Source organism: Typopeltis vanoorti, chromosome 7, assembly GCF_054136105.1.
Source record: "Typopeltis vanoorti isolate ZY-2024b chromosome 7, IOZ_Tvanoo_1.0, whole genome shotgun sequence".
NCBI classification, from domain to species: Eukaryota; Metazoa; Arthropoda; class Arachnida; order Uropygi; family Thelyphonidae; genus Typopeltis; species Typopeltis vanoorti.
The window spans coordinates 36,576,773-36,594,174 of NC_143555.1; the positions used below are offsets into that span (position 1 = coordinate 36,576,773).

Below are 17,402 nucleotides of genomic sequence, written 5' to 3' on the forward strand. Positions count from 1 at the left end.
TTAAACCATCTTCCTGTACTTCCTTCAATTCTAACTGCTGACTTACAACTCAAATAAAGACTAAGTATTGCTTGATATAATGCCCCATTGACACCATATAACTGCAGTGTATTGAATAGCTTCTCTCTCTTGGCACCTTGTCATATGCCTTTTCCAAATCGACAAAACTTAAATACAGATCTTTGTTATATTCCCATGCTTTCTCGACTATTTGTCGTAAAGTGAAGATCTGATCCTGACAGCCTCTATTTGGGCCTGAATCCAGCTTGTTCTTCACAAAGCTTTTCTTCCACAATTCTTCTCAACCGTTTCTCAAGTATACTTGCATAGATCTTGCCTGGAACACTCAGTAGGGAAATAACTCTGTAATTCTCACATTCAGTTTTATTTCCCTTTTTATATATTGGTACTATGAGAGCTCTACTCCGATCATCAGCATTTCTGGTCGAATATCATCTACTCCTGCTGCCTTTCCACATTTCAAGCCTTTGATGGCTTTTTCTACTTCAAGTATGGATATGTATTCCTGGTCAGTGTTTTTTTTATCACTGTGCTGTCATCACTGCTTGTTTCATTTAGCAGTTTTTCAAAGTAATTACTCCATACTTCAAGGATATCTTTTTCTCCTGTTTTCATGTCACCTTTATCATCTCTAACTCCTTTTATAGCACTCTTTCTTCCTTTCCTAAGCTTCTTCAACAACTTCCAGAATATTTTGCCACCTTCTTGATATTTATTTTCTATATTCTTGCCAAAGTCCTCCAATGCCTTTTGTTTAGCTAGTTTTGTACACTGTTTAGCTTTCTTACATTTGTCTCTGTATTCTGTAAGAGTAAAAGCTGACTTATTTGCCAGGAACTTCTGATATGCTTTCTTCTTTTCCTTCACTGCCTCTTTAACTTCCTGTGTCCACCAGGGAGTTCTGATTTTTTTATCCTTGCACACAACCTCACCACATGCCTCTCTGGCAGAATCAATCAATCAGTGTTTGCCACTGAATCTCCAAGGTTTGATTCCTGTTCTCAAACTCTTTCGTTTTCTTTTCAATAATCTTTCTGTATTTTAGTCTACAGTTCACATCTGAGAGTGGCTCAACTTTTATTCGCTTTAAAACTTTCTTGCATGTTATTCTTTACAATATGAAATTCAATTTTATTCTGCTCAAGACTAAATAGCGATCACTTCCAGTGATGTTTTCTCCCTGGTGTCCTGCACCAGGGAGAAAACATCACTATCAACAATAACATAGTCAATGAGACTTTTCTTATTCCTAGCCTCTTCTCTCCATGTGAATTTGTGCACATTTTTATGTTGGAACATGGTGTTAGTAATAACCAGTCCATGTCCTGAGCAGAAATCCAACAGATATTTGCTATTAGCTTTGCTCTTTTCTCCAAATCTTCCCAAAATATTTTTGTATGTCTCACAATCATTTCCTACTCTGCTATTTAGATCCCCAACAAGGACCAACTTTTCCTTTGAATGATATAATCATTCAAACTTTTCCTTTTTCATTGTGTCAGTTGCTTTTTCTAAAGCGTCAAAAAATTCCTCCACTTCTACCTTAGTAGAACCTTCTGTGGGACCGTAGGCACAAATAAGTCTCATTGTCCAGTTCCCCATTCTCATATTTGCCCACATTACTCTACTTGAGACTGCCTGCCATTCAAAAAGATTAGCCTCGTATTTTGTGTTGAATACTATGGCTACTCCTTCTTTTCATTGATTTTCATTGCCTGAATATAACATTTTGTATTTATTGCTCAGAAAGATCTCACCAGTTTTGGTCTTTTTTGTTTCAGTCACCCCTATTATGTCGATCTGGTACTTATCTAATTCCTCAGCTAGCTCCATTTCTTTGCCATTCAGGCTTCTTATGTTGATAGTACCGATCTTTATCTCTGGTGATGTTGAGTTGGGGTTTGTTTTCAGATTTGTTCCAGTAGCTGACTTTTCGCTGTTCGTCCTGGTTCCCTGGCGTAAACAACGGGGGCCTTGTTTAACCGGGCGACGCCCCAGCCGGCATGAAATTTTGTCATGTTGTACCATCATTTTTTTATTTTGATTTAACCAATAAGAATACAATTTGGTTGGCTAAATCCCAAATTGCCAGCCCGTCCTCGTTCGTTCAGTATCAAAGTAGATACCCAACAGGGTGCACCACGAGAAGGTGAGGATTGGACATTAGGTCAGAAGCCCTCGTCGGTTCTCTGCATTCCTTTAACGGCTATGTGGAGGTCTCCTCTCAGTTATACAGCTTTGACCTTTAAGCACCACATCAAACCTCTCCTGGCATAAACACATCATAACCATTGCATCCTCAGCTTTAAAAAAATTAGGATTTCTCTTTCGCTGAAGACATTACTTCACCCCTGAACAGATGTTAACATTATACAAATCACAAACCAGCCCAGCTATTGAATATTGCTCCCACATATGGGGTGGGGACTCTAAAAGCTCTCTTAAAATGCCTGACTCAATATAGAGGAGAGCAATTAGATTTATTAATGACCCATCTCGTACCAATTCACTCTCTGCACTTTCGCACAGACATTTGGTTTTTGCAATATGTATATATGTATATTCTATAAATATTTCCATGGGAAATGCTCATCTGAAATAACATCAATAATTCCTGCACTCAGTACTAAGCCTGTTGGAACATGTGCAACTGCTGCTCAACATCCCTTCACAGTACACCTAGAAACAAACAGAACAAGTTTCTTTTCCCCCTCTTCCTTCATCTCTACAACTGATGCACTGTGGAAGTCTCCCCCCCCCCTGCTGTGTTTCCCAAGAAACACAATTTACAGTCATTTAAATCAAATGTAAACAAGTTCTTCCTTTCCTGATCCACTACCCATACACAGTACTAATGTACTAAAGGTTGATCAACCAACCTCTTGCGTATGGGCAAAACACATATATATTAAAAAAAAAATGTACTTGACAATAAATTACATTCTTGTTTAATCCTTTATTCAAGTGCAGGCAAACAACATTAGCATGTGAAGTGCTTCACAAGTAAGTTACTTTTATACAGGCGAGTTCTTTTGTTGACTAACAGAAGAACTAAAAATCAAAAACAGATGGAAGAATACTGTGAGGAACTGTACAAACAAGAGAAAAAGAAAATTTGGAGGAGACCTCTCACCAGGAAAATTTCGATTTGGACCTTAATTCACTTAATATTGAAAGAGCAGTTAAACAGTTTAATAGCAATAATGCCCTAGATGCTGATGAATCCAAGCAGGGGGGGGGGGAACTGTTCCACAGTGCAGCAGTTGTAAGGATGAAGGAGGAGGAAAAGAAACTTGTTCTGTTTGTTTTGTACTGTGAAGGGATGTTGAAGGCTACATAGGATAAGGGTCTTTCATAGATTGATTACAAGGATATGGGAAACAGGATCATGGCCTAGAGACTGAAGGAAATCATTTTTGTACCACTACATAAGGGAGATATGAAGGATTGCAAGGACTATAGACACCATTAGTTTAATCTCTCATGCAAGTAAGATTTTATTAAAGGCCATTCTAAATAGGACTGGGCTCAAATTTGAGTCAGAGAAGTGTGAGGAACAAGCAGGTTTTAGGAAAAGTAAGAGTACTAGAGATCAGATCCTTTGCCTTAGACAGATCATAGAAAAGTATAAAGAATATAGACTCCCTGTGGTAATATTTCATAGACTTCTAAAGCTTCTATGATCAGCATGTGAAACTGTAGGAAGTAATAAAAAAAAAAAAGAATGGGTTTTCCTAAACACACCATTAGGTTGATAGTACTTATACAGTGAACATGAAGCCAGTAAAAACAGGCATTGGATTAACTGATTGGCTTCAGGTTAGAAAGGGAGTTAGGAGAGGATGCCTACTATGCACACAATGCACGGAAACATCTAGTGAAACTTGTGGTCGTTCTAGATATTTTTGAGCTTAAGATCAAGTCTGGCAAAAAGGTTTTTGTCCAAGCTATCACCTTATGTTCTTCTTCCTCCTGCCCTTTGTGAATGGTTAACCAGTTTCATCTTATCAGCTTTCTCTAATGCTGGAGTGCTACTCCTATGGTACGCTATGCTCTTTCTTCATATAAACTCTTTCTTCTATAAACTAACTTCTCTCACTAACCTGAAGTTCTGTCTATAGTTTTCATGATGACATACACTATTCCTTTTCTTTAAGAAACCTTGTAATGTTCAAATGATTCAAGTTGTAAAATTTTCAAAAACAATACCTTAAACACTGATTATTCTCAAGTGGAGTAAAGATAATCTAGCTAATTTTAATGCTATCAAAACATAACCCTTTTTCTGAGAAGAAAGATCTTACTTCACTCTGCTTTACTTTTGATAATATCTCCAGTCAAGATCAGCTTTCTCTTACTGGACTAAGTTTCACATCTAGCCTATCCTGAGCACAAATACATCACATTCTCCATAGTTTCCTCATGCTCCAAAAAATTTGTCTTCTAAAACACTACTTCTCACATAACTCTTAACACTAATAAATCTTAAATATGCCCAGCATTAGAATAGTTTTCTTCCATTTGGAGTTATACACTAGAAACCTCCCTAAGAATGTTATGCTCGCCAGAAGAGGGTCATCCATTTGAGAGATAATCCCCTTCTCTCATAATTCCTTCCAACTGCTTCCTCAGATAATGTTTCTGTATTATCTTTTTTTTATAGGTATTTTCAAGGGTGCTGCTTCACTAAACTGGCCGCCACCATCATTCCTCCATTTTCTTCTAATTTCATAACAAGGGCAGGTGCTCGTCATATTTTTTTAAGAATATCATTTCTAGAATTATTTACTTTAAGAGGTAGTTAGCATCTATTGAAATTCCCACCAAACAAGTTATGGAATGTTGAATAAATCAGAAAAGAAAAATGTTTAAGTGAGACTGCATTTTACTTGAATTCGAAATTAAATACAGTGGTACCTTGAGATACGAGTTTAATTCATTTCATGACTGAGCTCATAACTCAAAATGCTCTTATCTCAAATTAATTTTTCCTATTGAAATTAATTAAAATGAGATTAGTTCATACCATCCCCCAAAAAACCACTCCAATTTTTTTATAATAATGTATTTATAATGAACAAATATTGTATACAAACAAAATAAAACCAAATACTGTACATACATACATGTACAAGAGAATCTAAAGAAATAAACAGATGTTGGAGAACCGATTAGCGTATGGTATTAATTTTTTCTTTCACTTCACTTTTGCTTAACTTAATTTTCTTCTTTTTTGCCATGCTTTCGTCACTTTCATCTGCAGGGCGTTTCAATAGAAACCTGTCCAAGGAGCTTTGTTTCTTCCTCCCTTTTTAGAATGTTTCTGAAATGAGTTAGGCAAGTGTCATTAAACAGCGCTGCTGCACGACCAGTTGCAACTTTTTTGGAGTGTTTCTTTTCAATAAAGTCCGAAACTTTTTCCCACATTGCCAACACTTTCTTTATCTCACTTGAAGAGATAACCACCTCTGCCTCTGTGGTTGTACCAATCTCTTGCAGAACCTCCGTATATTGCTGCGTGTGTAGTTTCGTCAACTCCTCCGTCGTCAGTTCCTCGGAATGTGTGGCAACAAGGTCTTCGATATCTCCCTCATCCACCTCCAGGCCAATGGACTTTCCGAGGGACACAATCTCCTCCAGCACTTTCTGTTCAGGTCTAAATCCTTCAAAGTCCCTTTCAGCCACAGCTTTTTCCATTCAGAGGTCAAGCTCCTTTTTTTGTAACACCCTGCCAGGCCATATCAATAATTTTGAGGTATATGACAATGTTGTAGTGGTCCTTCCAGAACTCTCAAAGGGTGAGGTTTGTGCTCTCCGTAACCTCAAAGCAGCGTCAGAACATGTGTTTGGTAAAAAGTTTCTTGAAATTGGAGATCACCTGTTGGTCCATGGGCTATAGGATAGGGATGGTGTTGGGTGGAAAGTAGAGAACCTTTATAAAGCTGAACTCCTCGAGGATGTCATCCTCAAGGTTTGGTAGGTGGGCAGGAGCATTGTAAAGGATGAGAAGGGCTTGCAGGTGTAAGTCATTGACCTCGAGGTATTCCTTAACGGCAGGACCAAAGACCAAGTTGACCCACTGCACAAAAAAACTGCCTGGTGACCCACGCCTTTGGGTTTGCCCTCCACATAACCTGCAGATTTTCCTTTAAAACCTTATGTGTCTTGAAGGTTCTGGGGTTTTCTGAATAGTATACGAGCAGCAGCTTGATCTTGCAGTCACCACTCGCATTTGCACATAGTACGAGGGTCAACCTATCCTTCATGGGCTTGTGACCTGGCATCTTCTTTTCTTCTGCCGTTATGTAAGTTTTGCTTGGCATCTTCTTCCAGAAAAGCCCTGTCTCGTCACAGTTGAAAACTTGTTGGAGAATGTATCCTTTGGCTTCGATCAATTCAGCAAAGTTTTTATAAATTCCTCAGCTGCCTTGGAATCAGAGCTCGCTGTCTCACCATGCCTGACAACGGAGTGAATGCCGATCCTTTTTTGGAAATTTTCGAACCACCCACGACTGGCTTTGAACTGCTCTTGTGAAGCCTCCTGTGCTGAAGTATCTCGGGTCTGCTGCAGCAAATCTGTGTAAATGGTTCGTGCCTTCTTGCAAATTATAGTCTCTGTCACAGTGTCTCCTGCAAGCTGCTTCCCTGTCAACCAAAAAATCAGCAGGTTCCCCATCTTATCATGGACAGAGTTGCATAGTTTTGAAATAATTTTAGCTGGAGTTATAGCCTTTATCGAGTCCTTCTGCTTCAGAATAGAAGTAGTGCGATCGTACTGCATTGCCAAGTCTATTACTCTTACGCCTTGCTCATGTTTGTCTATTATCTCACGCTTTAATTCCATGGATATCACCTTTTTCCTTTTCTCACCACTGTTCTTTACACTCACCTTCTTTGGACTCATGGTTATACGAAAAAAATTAGCTAAATAACTGTACATAAAAAAAAAAAAAAAAAAAAAACTCAACACGACAGAAATGCTTTTGCAGTGAGGTAAGCATGTGAACTGAACGACGTGCAAGACTTGGGAATCTGAGCAGAGTGGTGGTTGTGATGTCACCGAAGCAGGCTCATATCTCAAATTCTGGCTCATAACTCAAGGCAAAAAATCGACCTAGTGATGGCTCGTATCTCAAAAACATCGTATGTTGGGGCACTCGTATCTGAAGGTACCACTGTATGTGAAATAAAATAATGAGTTTTGTATTTGCTTGCGTAGCCTTAAGCAATCCAACGATACTTATTCCTAGCTTACAATGATACATTAACTGCATCTCTTAAGAGTGACGCCACATATTCATTCAAATGTTAGTGAGCATTAATTGCAATTGAATTGTTTTCAGCATTATTATTATTATTATTATTATTGTTCCGGGCAACTCCAAGGAGCCGACAGACTCGTCGAGGGAGGCCCTAACATCATGTCAAGAACAACTATTCGACATTCACACAGTATCTATCATACTTTGCCTTGAACTCATTCACGGTCGTAGCACCCACAACAGACTCTGGAAGCTTATTCCACTCATTCACTACTCTCCAAGTAATAAACCTAGCTCTAACACCCTTGTCAACCATGCTCTTGCCCAGCTTCCATTCATGGCCCCTAGTCCTCCCACCACCAGTCATATTTTCAAAAATATCTTCTGGATCAATCTCATAGAAACCCTTCAGTAATTTGAATGACTCAATCATATCACCTCTCCTTCGCCTATCGACCAATTTCTGCAACCCACAAATCTTCAACCTATTCTCATAAGGTTCATTCCACTGACCTGCTATCATCTTGGTCACTAGTCTCTGGATCCTCCCCATCACGAAGAAACCCTCGTGCCCATAACTGGGCAAAGTAGTCAGATGGGGTCTTATCAAGGCTTGATACAGAGGAACAACTTGTTTGTCTCTGCATGTTCAAGTATTTTTCAGAAACCAAGCGATTTGGTGAGCTGTTTTAGTCACTTTTGCAATGTGCCCCCTAAACTTCAATTCCCTATCCACCAACACTCCCAAATCCCTGGCCTCATCAATCTCCTGGAGTACGGTTCCACCAATGCGATATACTGCTGCTATTCTTTTCACCCCAAAGTGCATAACCTTACACTTTGGCACATTAAATTGACATCCATTTTTCCTAGCCCAGTCCTCCAAACTATCCAAATCATCCTGTGCACTCATAATTGCTCTACCCAACTTTGCATCACAGTAAACAAGTGAACACTTCCTCTCAAATGCTTTCCTATATCATTGATGAACAAATTGAAAAGCAGTGGTCCAAAAACAGAGCCCTGTGGCACACCACTAGTCACAAGCCATCTTTTAGACTCCACTCCTGAATAAACCACTCTGGTATCTCTCCTTCAACCACCCTCCTATCCACCTCACCAACCGTATATCTATCCCCGTCTGCTCCAGTTTACTGATTAGAGTTCCATGTGGTATCCTATCAAAGGCCTTGGCAAGGTCCAGTAGTATTATTGTAAACCCATTACCCCTATCCAGTTCAGCCGTCACTGTGTTATAAAACGTGAGCTAGTTACTGAGGCATGATCTACCTTTCACAAAACCATGTTGTCTGCCATACAATATCCCATTTTCATCTATCCAATCCTGCATTCTTTTCTTGACTAATTTCTCTAAGACCTTGACAATGATTCCTGATATGCTAATCGGTCGGTAATTTACAACAGCAGTCTTGGAACCACCTTTATGCAGTGGAACTATTTTCCCCTCTTTCCACCCCTTCGGGACTAACCTAGACCCGAGACTCAAATTAAACAAAATGGTCAAGGGTACTGACAATTCTTTAGCTGCTTCTCATACAACACGAGCTGGTATACCATCCAATCCCACAGATGTGAGATTGGATGGTATTGGATGTGACATTGAGGTTATGCAATAGACTACTCACCTCCACTTCATTCACAACAATTACCATATAATCTACTGGTACATTCGTTTCTGCAATGTCACCACCTGGATGATATATTCTTGCAAAGTGCTCACTCAGTAACTGAACTATATCAACTGATTCAGTTACCTCCCTACCATCAGAATTCTTTAAAATCATTCTGCCATGTACATTTTTCCTTTTACTTGCTACATATCTAAAAAACTGTTTAGGATTCTCTTTAGCCTGCATGGCCAATGGTCTTTTGTAATCTTTTTTTGCTTTTCTTACCACACTCATTACCCTTCTGGACTGCACTTTATACCGTTTGTGTGCCTGTCGGTCACCTTTCTCCTTAAATTCCCTCCATAGTTGTTTCTTTTTTTGCAGCTCAAGCTTAATGGTGTTATTCATCCATTTAACCCCCTAGTTGATTTATTATTCGGACTCTAGGTATACAGTCAGCCATTGCTTCATGCAAACACTTCTTAACTACCTCCCATGCACTATCGACTTCTGGTCCTTGCAGTTGTACATGCCATGGCACTGAACCAATCAAACTCCTAAGCTTGTCATACTTTCCAGCCCGATAATTCCACATGTACCCTGTCTTAATTGAAAATTCTACACCTTTAGCCACCTCCCAAGTCAAGACCCTATGATCACTCTCACCGATTGGTGGCAATGTGGTCATATTCGTTACAGCCAAATCTTCAGATGTAATTACTAGGTCAAGCACTCTCTGACCCCTAGTATTTTCCATTACATGCTGACGTAGATAGTTATCCCTTAATAACCGCATAAAATCCAATTCCTTCCTCCCGTGTGTCCTCTCCTCACTCCAATCAATGCGACCATAGTTGAAATCTCCCATAATAATCATCCTCCTTCCATTCATTTCTTCTATTTGCTTGTGCATACTGTCACCACCATCTTTTCCATCACCTGGTCTATAGCAGCACCCAATTGTATATTTAGTTCTGCTAGCCACAATCTCACACCAAATGGCCTCAAATGTGCTCTTTTCTCTATCCTGCAATTCAACTTCTATTCTCCTTGGCTGCAGCTCATCAGCTATCATCAACAATACTCCTCCCCCCATTTTATTCTCCCTGTCATTCCTGAACACACTATACCCATCACATTCAATCCCACTAGCTATATCATCTACAGTCAGCCATGTTTCACTAATACCAATAACCTGTGGTCTGGAAGTGCCAACCATGGCCAAAAATTCTTCCTTCTTGTTCCTAATACTCCTAGCATTAGTGTAAATGAATTTAAGACCCCCATTAGCCCCAACCCTACCTTGATGCCTTATATTAACTATCCCACTCTGATTTGTTGTCCCCATTTGCTTGGGCATATTATATTCATTCTTACATTCAACTGTCTCCCTAAGGACTGTATATCTACTGCAGCATGCAGTATTTGTGTATAGTATGCTGAAAACAATTTAATTGCAATTAGCAAACCCGTTTGACAAAAACATTCAAGGAAGGTAAGTAATTTTGCAGAATACGTATGACATCATAAGCTTTCGATTAATTGAAACTAAACAGTCAATATGGGTAAAGTTTGTGTTCATGTTAAAAATAAGTATATTTTGAAATGAACTGACAGAAAATTATGCAAAATATATTTGACAGGCAATGGAATGTACTCTATTTTGGAATAAAATGGAATTACCTTAAGTTAAGTAATAAAATGATCATGTTATAATTTATTAATTTTAATTGAAAAGGATTACATCTGAGACAATACTAAAGGAGTAATGCAAATTTATGTTACAAGTTATGAAATACTTACATAAAACCATTTTCCCTTTGACATTTATCAAGTGTGCGTTTTAAAACAGGGCCTAACTTTTTAAAAAATACATGCTGTTCTGGTTTAGCACTCGTTCCTACACCTTTTGTCTGTGCATAGTCTTTGCAAAATTTCTCTGCATCTATATAATCTGTATAAATACAGAAAATTGTTTACTAAATTAACATAAAATTTTTGTATATCCAAATAGTCTGTGCATTCTTAATAGTGTGCTTGTACACAAAGAAACTTTTGCTGATAACATTTTTCTTCTCTGACTAATTATTTTATATATATAAAAAGTCACTATGTGAGTTAAGAAGAAATGAGTTTTTTCTTTATGAATGTTTCTGAGTGGTTTCAATTCTGAATTTTTGTAATATAAAAAAAAATGACAAAAATTAAGCATTTGTGCAATGTTTAGTGAAAATGATAATTATAACACATAAGCTATAATTTTCTTTATGCAATTAATTGGCAAATCTTCAAAGTTTGCTTTTAAAAAGTATATAATTTAAAACCTGCTCATATGCAATCTTTTCCATCTTTGTACTCTATGATATGCAAATTACAATATGGTAAACCAAACTATATCATTCAATGAATTAGTGCTTCTGACAAAAGAAGCCCCAGAGATGAATCACAGGTAACATGAAGCTAATGTCTCAAACAAGGCATCGGTACCAAGACTCCTGGACCACTTACAACAACTATGATGAATACAAAACTTAAAAAGCTCCATGCTGGCTCGATCATTGCCTGGAATAACAAGGATCATGTTGCTTGTTTGGGTGAAGGGCAAGCTTCGAAAATCAAGTTACAGTCTCCTAAACAACACTCTCTCAAGTTATGTTCCCTAAACATAGGACTATCTAATGGACTATCTAATTGCACTACCTGTGGGATCAGCTAGTCTTGCATAAATTGCAGGCACAAACTTGACATTTGTCTGTTTGCTTACTTGGAAAAAAAATGGAGTAAAACCAGGTTTAAAATTGCTTGGTATCTTTAACATAGGACTATCTAAATCCATCGGCAAAATAGCCAAAGACAAAGCAATTGATGTCTTGGCTCTCCAGGAAACCCATGTGCCTGATACAGCCCTCAATAGACTAAAGATCCCAGGCCTAATTCTTGTGTCTTATAACCAGTGGTGGGCTATAAGGGGTTCGTGCGAGCCCTTTGTTAATTTTTTCTCAAATTTGGGAGCCCCTTGTTGTTCTTGTTTACTTTTTATTTAAAAAAAAAACATAATTTTTTGAAATATATTAAGCCACAAACTCGTACGGTAACCTAACAAAAATTATTCTATTCGGTTGTGTATAGATTATTTGGAATTATTATTTCAACTTCTCTATAACGAAAGTTCGAAAATAAATAAAGATAGCATGCTCTATCTTTACCCTTCTCCCTTCTAGTAGCCAATCGTATGGTAAAACCAGTAGACAATCAAATGTTCGTAAAACTGTCATCAGCAGCTTGTTCCACTGGACATTAGTTCTGTGTTCATCAGTACACTGATGTATAACAATTGTCTGTTTAAAATTTAAAAATAATAATAAATTTAAAAACTGTATATTAAGGAAATTTTATTTTTATAATTGTAAAAGTATTTTTACTCGTGAAACATGAAAAGACAGTGAAATTTGTTAAATTATTTTTTGAAAAAAAACCAAAAGTGATTCTGCTGATTCTATTGCTGTTGATAATGAAGTCGAAGATGAAGTTGAAGATAATATGCACATTGATTCAATGAAGATGCAACAAGTTGGAGGAGAAAAAGAAAATCATTTACCTGATTGCTGGAAAGAGAAGCAAGCATCCTATTTCAAAACGCAGTATAAGTGGTTAGAAGTTAAAAATGGTAAATTAGGATGTCGTGTTTGCTCAAAATATAAAAACTTAAGAGTTGAAGGAGAAAAAAGTTGTTTCATCATCAAAGGAATGGGTAGAAATGAAAATAGAACAGAATGGAAACACTACAGACTTAAGAATTGCATGTTTGCATAAAAAGTTGTCCAAACATAATGAATCATTTGCTCATAATAAAATCATAAAAATAAATGAAGAATGTAGAAAATCTATATTACCAAATTTAATTGACAAACTAAATGAAAAAAATTTTGATAACTTCAAAAATGTTTAATTCTGTTATAATTTGGTTAAGAGAAACCGACCTATGTCTGATTTAATCGAGTGGCAAATTAAAAATGGTATTATTCTCGGATTATCATTGCATTCTAGATTCTTAGGAATTAGAATAGTTGAACATATTTCTAAACAAATAAAAATTAGAAAGTCTCCAAAATAACAGAAAAAAATTGCAAAATTTCTATAATAGCAGACGAATCGATAATGTTGTCAATTCGTCTGCTATTATAGAAAATAAGTGTTTTAGTTATTCACATACAAGTTGTGCTCACCGAACCATATGATTTTTGTAGATCTTGTAGAACTAGAAAATACCACCGCAGAATGTATACATGCTACTATAATTGTTACTTTAAATTCATATGGATTTTCTGATAACTGTTTAAAAAATCATCTCATTGCATTTTGTTCTGATGGAGCTAGTGTAATGTTAGGAAACAAATCAGGTGTTGCAATCGAACTTCTACAAAAATTTCCCAACATTGTGATTTGGCATTGCGTAGCTCATCGTTTACGATTAGAATTAGACAATTCGATAAAAAACATTAAAGAAATAAATCATTTTGAAATATTTATGGATAAATTATATGCTTTTTATCATCGATCACCAAAAAATCAACGAGAATTAAATACGATTGCAAAAGACCTTGATATCGAAATTTTAAAGATCGGTCGTGTGTTTGGAGCACGACGGGCAGTTTGCAGTTTATGAATGACTCTTGCTTTTGGAAAAATTACCCAGCTTTATGCAAGCATTTTGCATTGAACGATAAATATAAGGGCTTTTTAAACCGACTTCTCAATTTGATTTTTAAAAAGATCTAGCATTAATGATTGACATCCTACAGGAATTATATCTGTCAGAAGCTCTACAAAGTCGCAATATGAGTATTATAAGATCTAACTCCTTAATCATGTGAACAATTAGTGCAATTAATGATTTTAAAGATTCTGTAGGTTTTTGTGAATCTAAAATTGATATCATGTTAAAATCAAAAGAATATGAAGGAATAGCAAGTGAAAGCAAATCACATTTCACAAACTATCATGAGAAAAATTACTAAACCTTCTTATGTCTTTAAAGGCTAGATTAATGCAGCAAAGAAATTTTAAACTTAAAAATGAAAATTATGAGGATTTGGAAGATGAAGAACTGAAAAACATTTTAAAATGTTATCCTGAAACAAGGAATATGAAAGACGTTACGTGTCCATGGTTAGAAGGAGAAAAGAGAATAAGATCTTTAAATTTTATTTTGAAATATGAAATTAAAATTAATGATTTTAGAGATTTAGTGGAAATGGTTTTGACTGGAATGTTACAAAACAAAATTCCCAGTACGGTGAAAAAAGTCAAAGTGATTATGGCAACAATTGCAGTTTACAGCGCTGAAGCCGAACAAGCTTTTAGTGCAATTAATAATATCGTAACAACGAAGAGATCTTCTCCCACTATAACATATTTCGGATTAATGACAATATGTATAAATGGGAAACCCTTGAATGAATTTAATCTGAATCCCTATGTCAAACATTTTCTAGAAAATCATCGCTCGGCTATAGATCCTCCTAGAACAGTGGTATTCAACCTTTTTTACTACGTGAACTACTTTTCTATAATAAGTTATTCAGCGATCTAATCTCTTATATAGATCACGTTCCCCCAACCTGATATCTGATTACACACAAATAAACAACTAAAAACTTTATTTGTGTATTTAAAAATTTATTTATCACTTTTAATTATTTTAATACAACAAAAAAAAAACCAAATATATTGGAATAAAATATTTATTTCTCTATTTTGGAAAACAAAGTTAGAAAAAACAACAGATTGATTACAAACTCACAAGTCACAGGAAATGCTGGTTGATTAAAAAAAAAAAAGATAATGTGAAATTTGGCATTGTTTCGAACTCGCAATATTTTCAGAGTCAAGTTGATATGAAGAAGTGGCCAATCGCAATCATCCAAATGATCATTTGTAATTTGGTTTCTTAATTGATTTTTTATGACGGTCATATTTGAAAAAGCAGATTCTGACATGTAAGTTGATCCGAAACACGACAGAATTTTTTGCGCAATATCAGTTATTGGGAAATTTAATATTGGAAATTTTTCATGTGCATACTTCCAAATGTCGTCATTGTTTATTGATTTTAAATGTAAACTATTCTGAATGTTTATTATCTCAAGTTCTACTTCAGCTTGGTTTATATCAAACAGCCCACTAATTTTATTTAAAACTTATGTGATGTTCAAGTTTTCTTGAAATGAATTATTGATAAAAGATACAATAATTTCAGTTTTATTAAAATCTTGAATTTATTTCTTCCTCAACTAATTCTATTTCACGAATAAATTCTTTTAAATCATAGCGAAGCATTTCTTGATTTTGTGCAAAAAATTTTAATAAATATAAGAGATGTCTAAATTTGCAGTCATTTATATTTTTCTTTAATAAAAGTAAATATTGTTGGAAAGTTTTTATTGAACTTAACATGTCAATTAAATTTTTAACTCTACCTTGTAACTATATTTAAATTGCTTAATTTCATACAGAAATCTACTAAAAATGATAAGTGTAACAACCATCTTTTATCAATAAATCAGGCTTCATTTCATTATGTAAAAACAATGACAAATATCCAGATTGTTTAACGTACCACTGTATTATTCACCAACAAGTACTGGGTAGTAAAAGATTAAACACAAGATGTTTTGGATATTACATTTAAAATTGTAAATTCTGTTCAAGGAAAAGCCCTTCAATGGCAGTTATTTAAATTACAGGCAGATGATGAAAGGGAACTTCTGTTGTACAATAATGTTTGCTGGCTCAATTGTGGATAAAAATATCTCCTTTTTCATCAAGAAAATTTTTTATATCGTTAATTAATACAAGAAATCTTTCTAAAAATTGACTTCTGCTGAGCCAGCAAACATTATTGTACAACAGAAGTTCCCTTTCATCATCTGCCTGTAATTTAAATAACTGCCATTGAAGGGCTTTTCCTCGAACAGAATTTACAATTTTAAATGTAATATCCAAAACATCTTGTGTTTAATCTTTTACTACCCAGTACTTGTTGGTAAATAATACAGTGGTACGTTAAACAATCTGGATATTTGTCATTGTTTTTACATAATGAAATGAAGCCTGATTTATTACCTATTATTGCAGGAGCACCATCAGTAGTAATAGACACAAGTTTAAAAAGAGGAAGTTTGTGTTGTTTCACAAATTCATCAAATGCCGAAAAAGTGTCTTCTCCCCTAATCCTTTCCAATAATGGTATAATTTTCAAAAGTTCTTCTTTACTTGAATAATCTTGAAATACCATGCAAATAAATACCATTAACTGAGCAATATCAGTGAAGTCGTTTGATTCACTGGTGATTGTCTCACATTAACCTGGCCTGGAAACTTTTCTCCGCAAATTGGAACTCTTCCTTTTGGCAATTTGAAGCCTCATCTGTGGCCTAGAAGTAGTCTCTCTGTAGTGATGTCTCGAACTGAGAAGCTCCTTTCTGGAAGTGGGAAACTCCTCTCTCAAGCAACGTGGATCTGGGCAGTCTCTCTGACGGCGACTCTGGAGCGGGCAGCCCCCTCTCTGACAGCAATTCTGGAACTGGGACCCCTTCAGTCCCTTTTTATTATGCCTTCTCTGAGACCTCGCATGAAGTTTGGCAACCCCCAAAGAATCGGTATGAGTCTTTCATCTTAAATTTCAAGTCCGGCACGCCTTTTGATCTCCTCCGCTTTCTTTTGATTGTAAGTTGCCGGCCATCAGAAAGTTGTTTGAACTCTTTCTGACTGACTTCGGAGATGTTTACACTTAGAGCCTGCAAGCCTTTCTCATACAAGTTTCAATAACAATCTTTCTAATGCTACCATATACAGCTTCGGCGACAAAAACATTGCCTTTGTTTCTAACACTCTAACATATTCTTATTAAAGCAGCATATACAGTTAGCTTCAAAAGTTATTTACAAAAACATCTAATACAAACTATACCGAGACAAACAAAGTTTATTTTTTTTTACAATATTCACATGGGACTTAACCTAAGTAAAAAATCGATGTAATGTGCTTTGGAATATTTAATATTTAAGCTATAATCGAGTTTTTACACTTTGCTTATAATTGTATTCACTTGGCTCGCTGTTTGACTTCCACTGATCCAAATTAATTCAATCACCCGGACTTATAAGAAAATTACTGATTTGACAATTTTAACGAAAAATAAATAAACAATAGCAATACGCTTAAAGCGAATTAAAAATAATACAAAATAATGATAAATAAAATATTATGTTTTCAGTTTTAATCAAATTTGTAAGTAAGGAGGAATACACAAGAGATCAACCAAAAATCGCTCCGTGATCAACGGGTTGAACACCCCTGTCCTAGAAGAACACAAGAAAACGTGAGGGAGGAAGGAAATAAGGTGTGGCAGCTGTTGTCATAAGTATTTCCTTAAAGTAATTGTTTGTAAATGTTAACCTGTAAAGGTTAACATTTACAAACAAAT

General features: G+C 35.9%; 1 protein-coding gene across 2 annotated transcripts in view; it reads right to left on the minus strand.

Annotated features, from left to right (window-relative positions):
• LOC150104587 (BRO1 domain-containing protein BROX-like) overlaps positions 1-17,402 on the minus strand; it is a 163,176-nt gene that overhangs the window by 26,457 nt on the left and 119,317 nt on the right. For both annotated transcript variants that reach the window (XR_016548540.1, XM_090395217.1), the window contains exon 9: positions 10,718-10,868. Coding sequence is in view for 1 of the 2 variants with exons in the window: in XM_090395217.1 (XP_090251343.1) it covers positions 10,718-10,868 (151 nt within the window). In the remaining variant the exon portion in view is untranslated. The remainder of the gene's footprint in view (positions 1-10,717; positions 10,869-17,402) is intronic.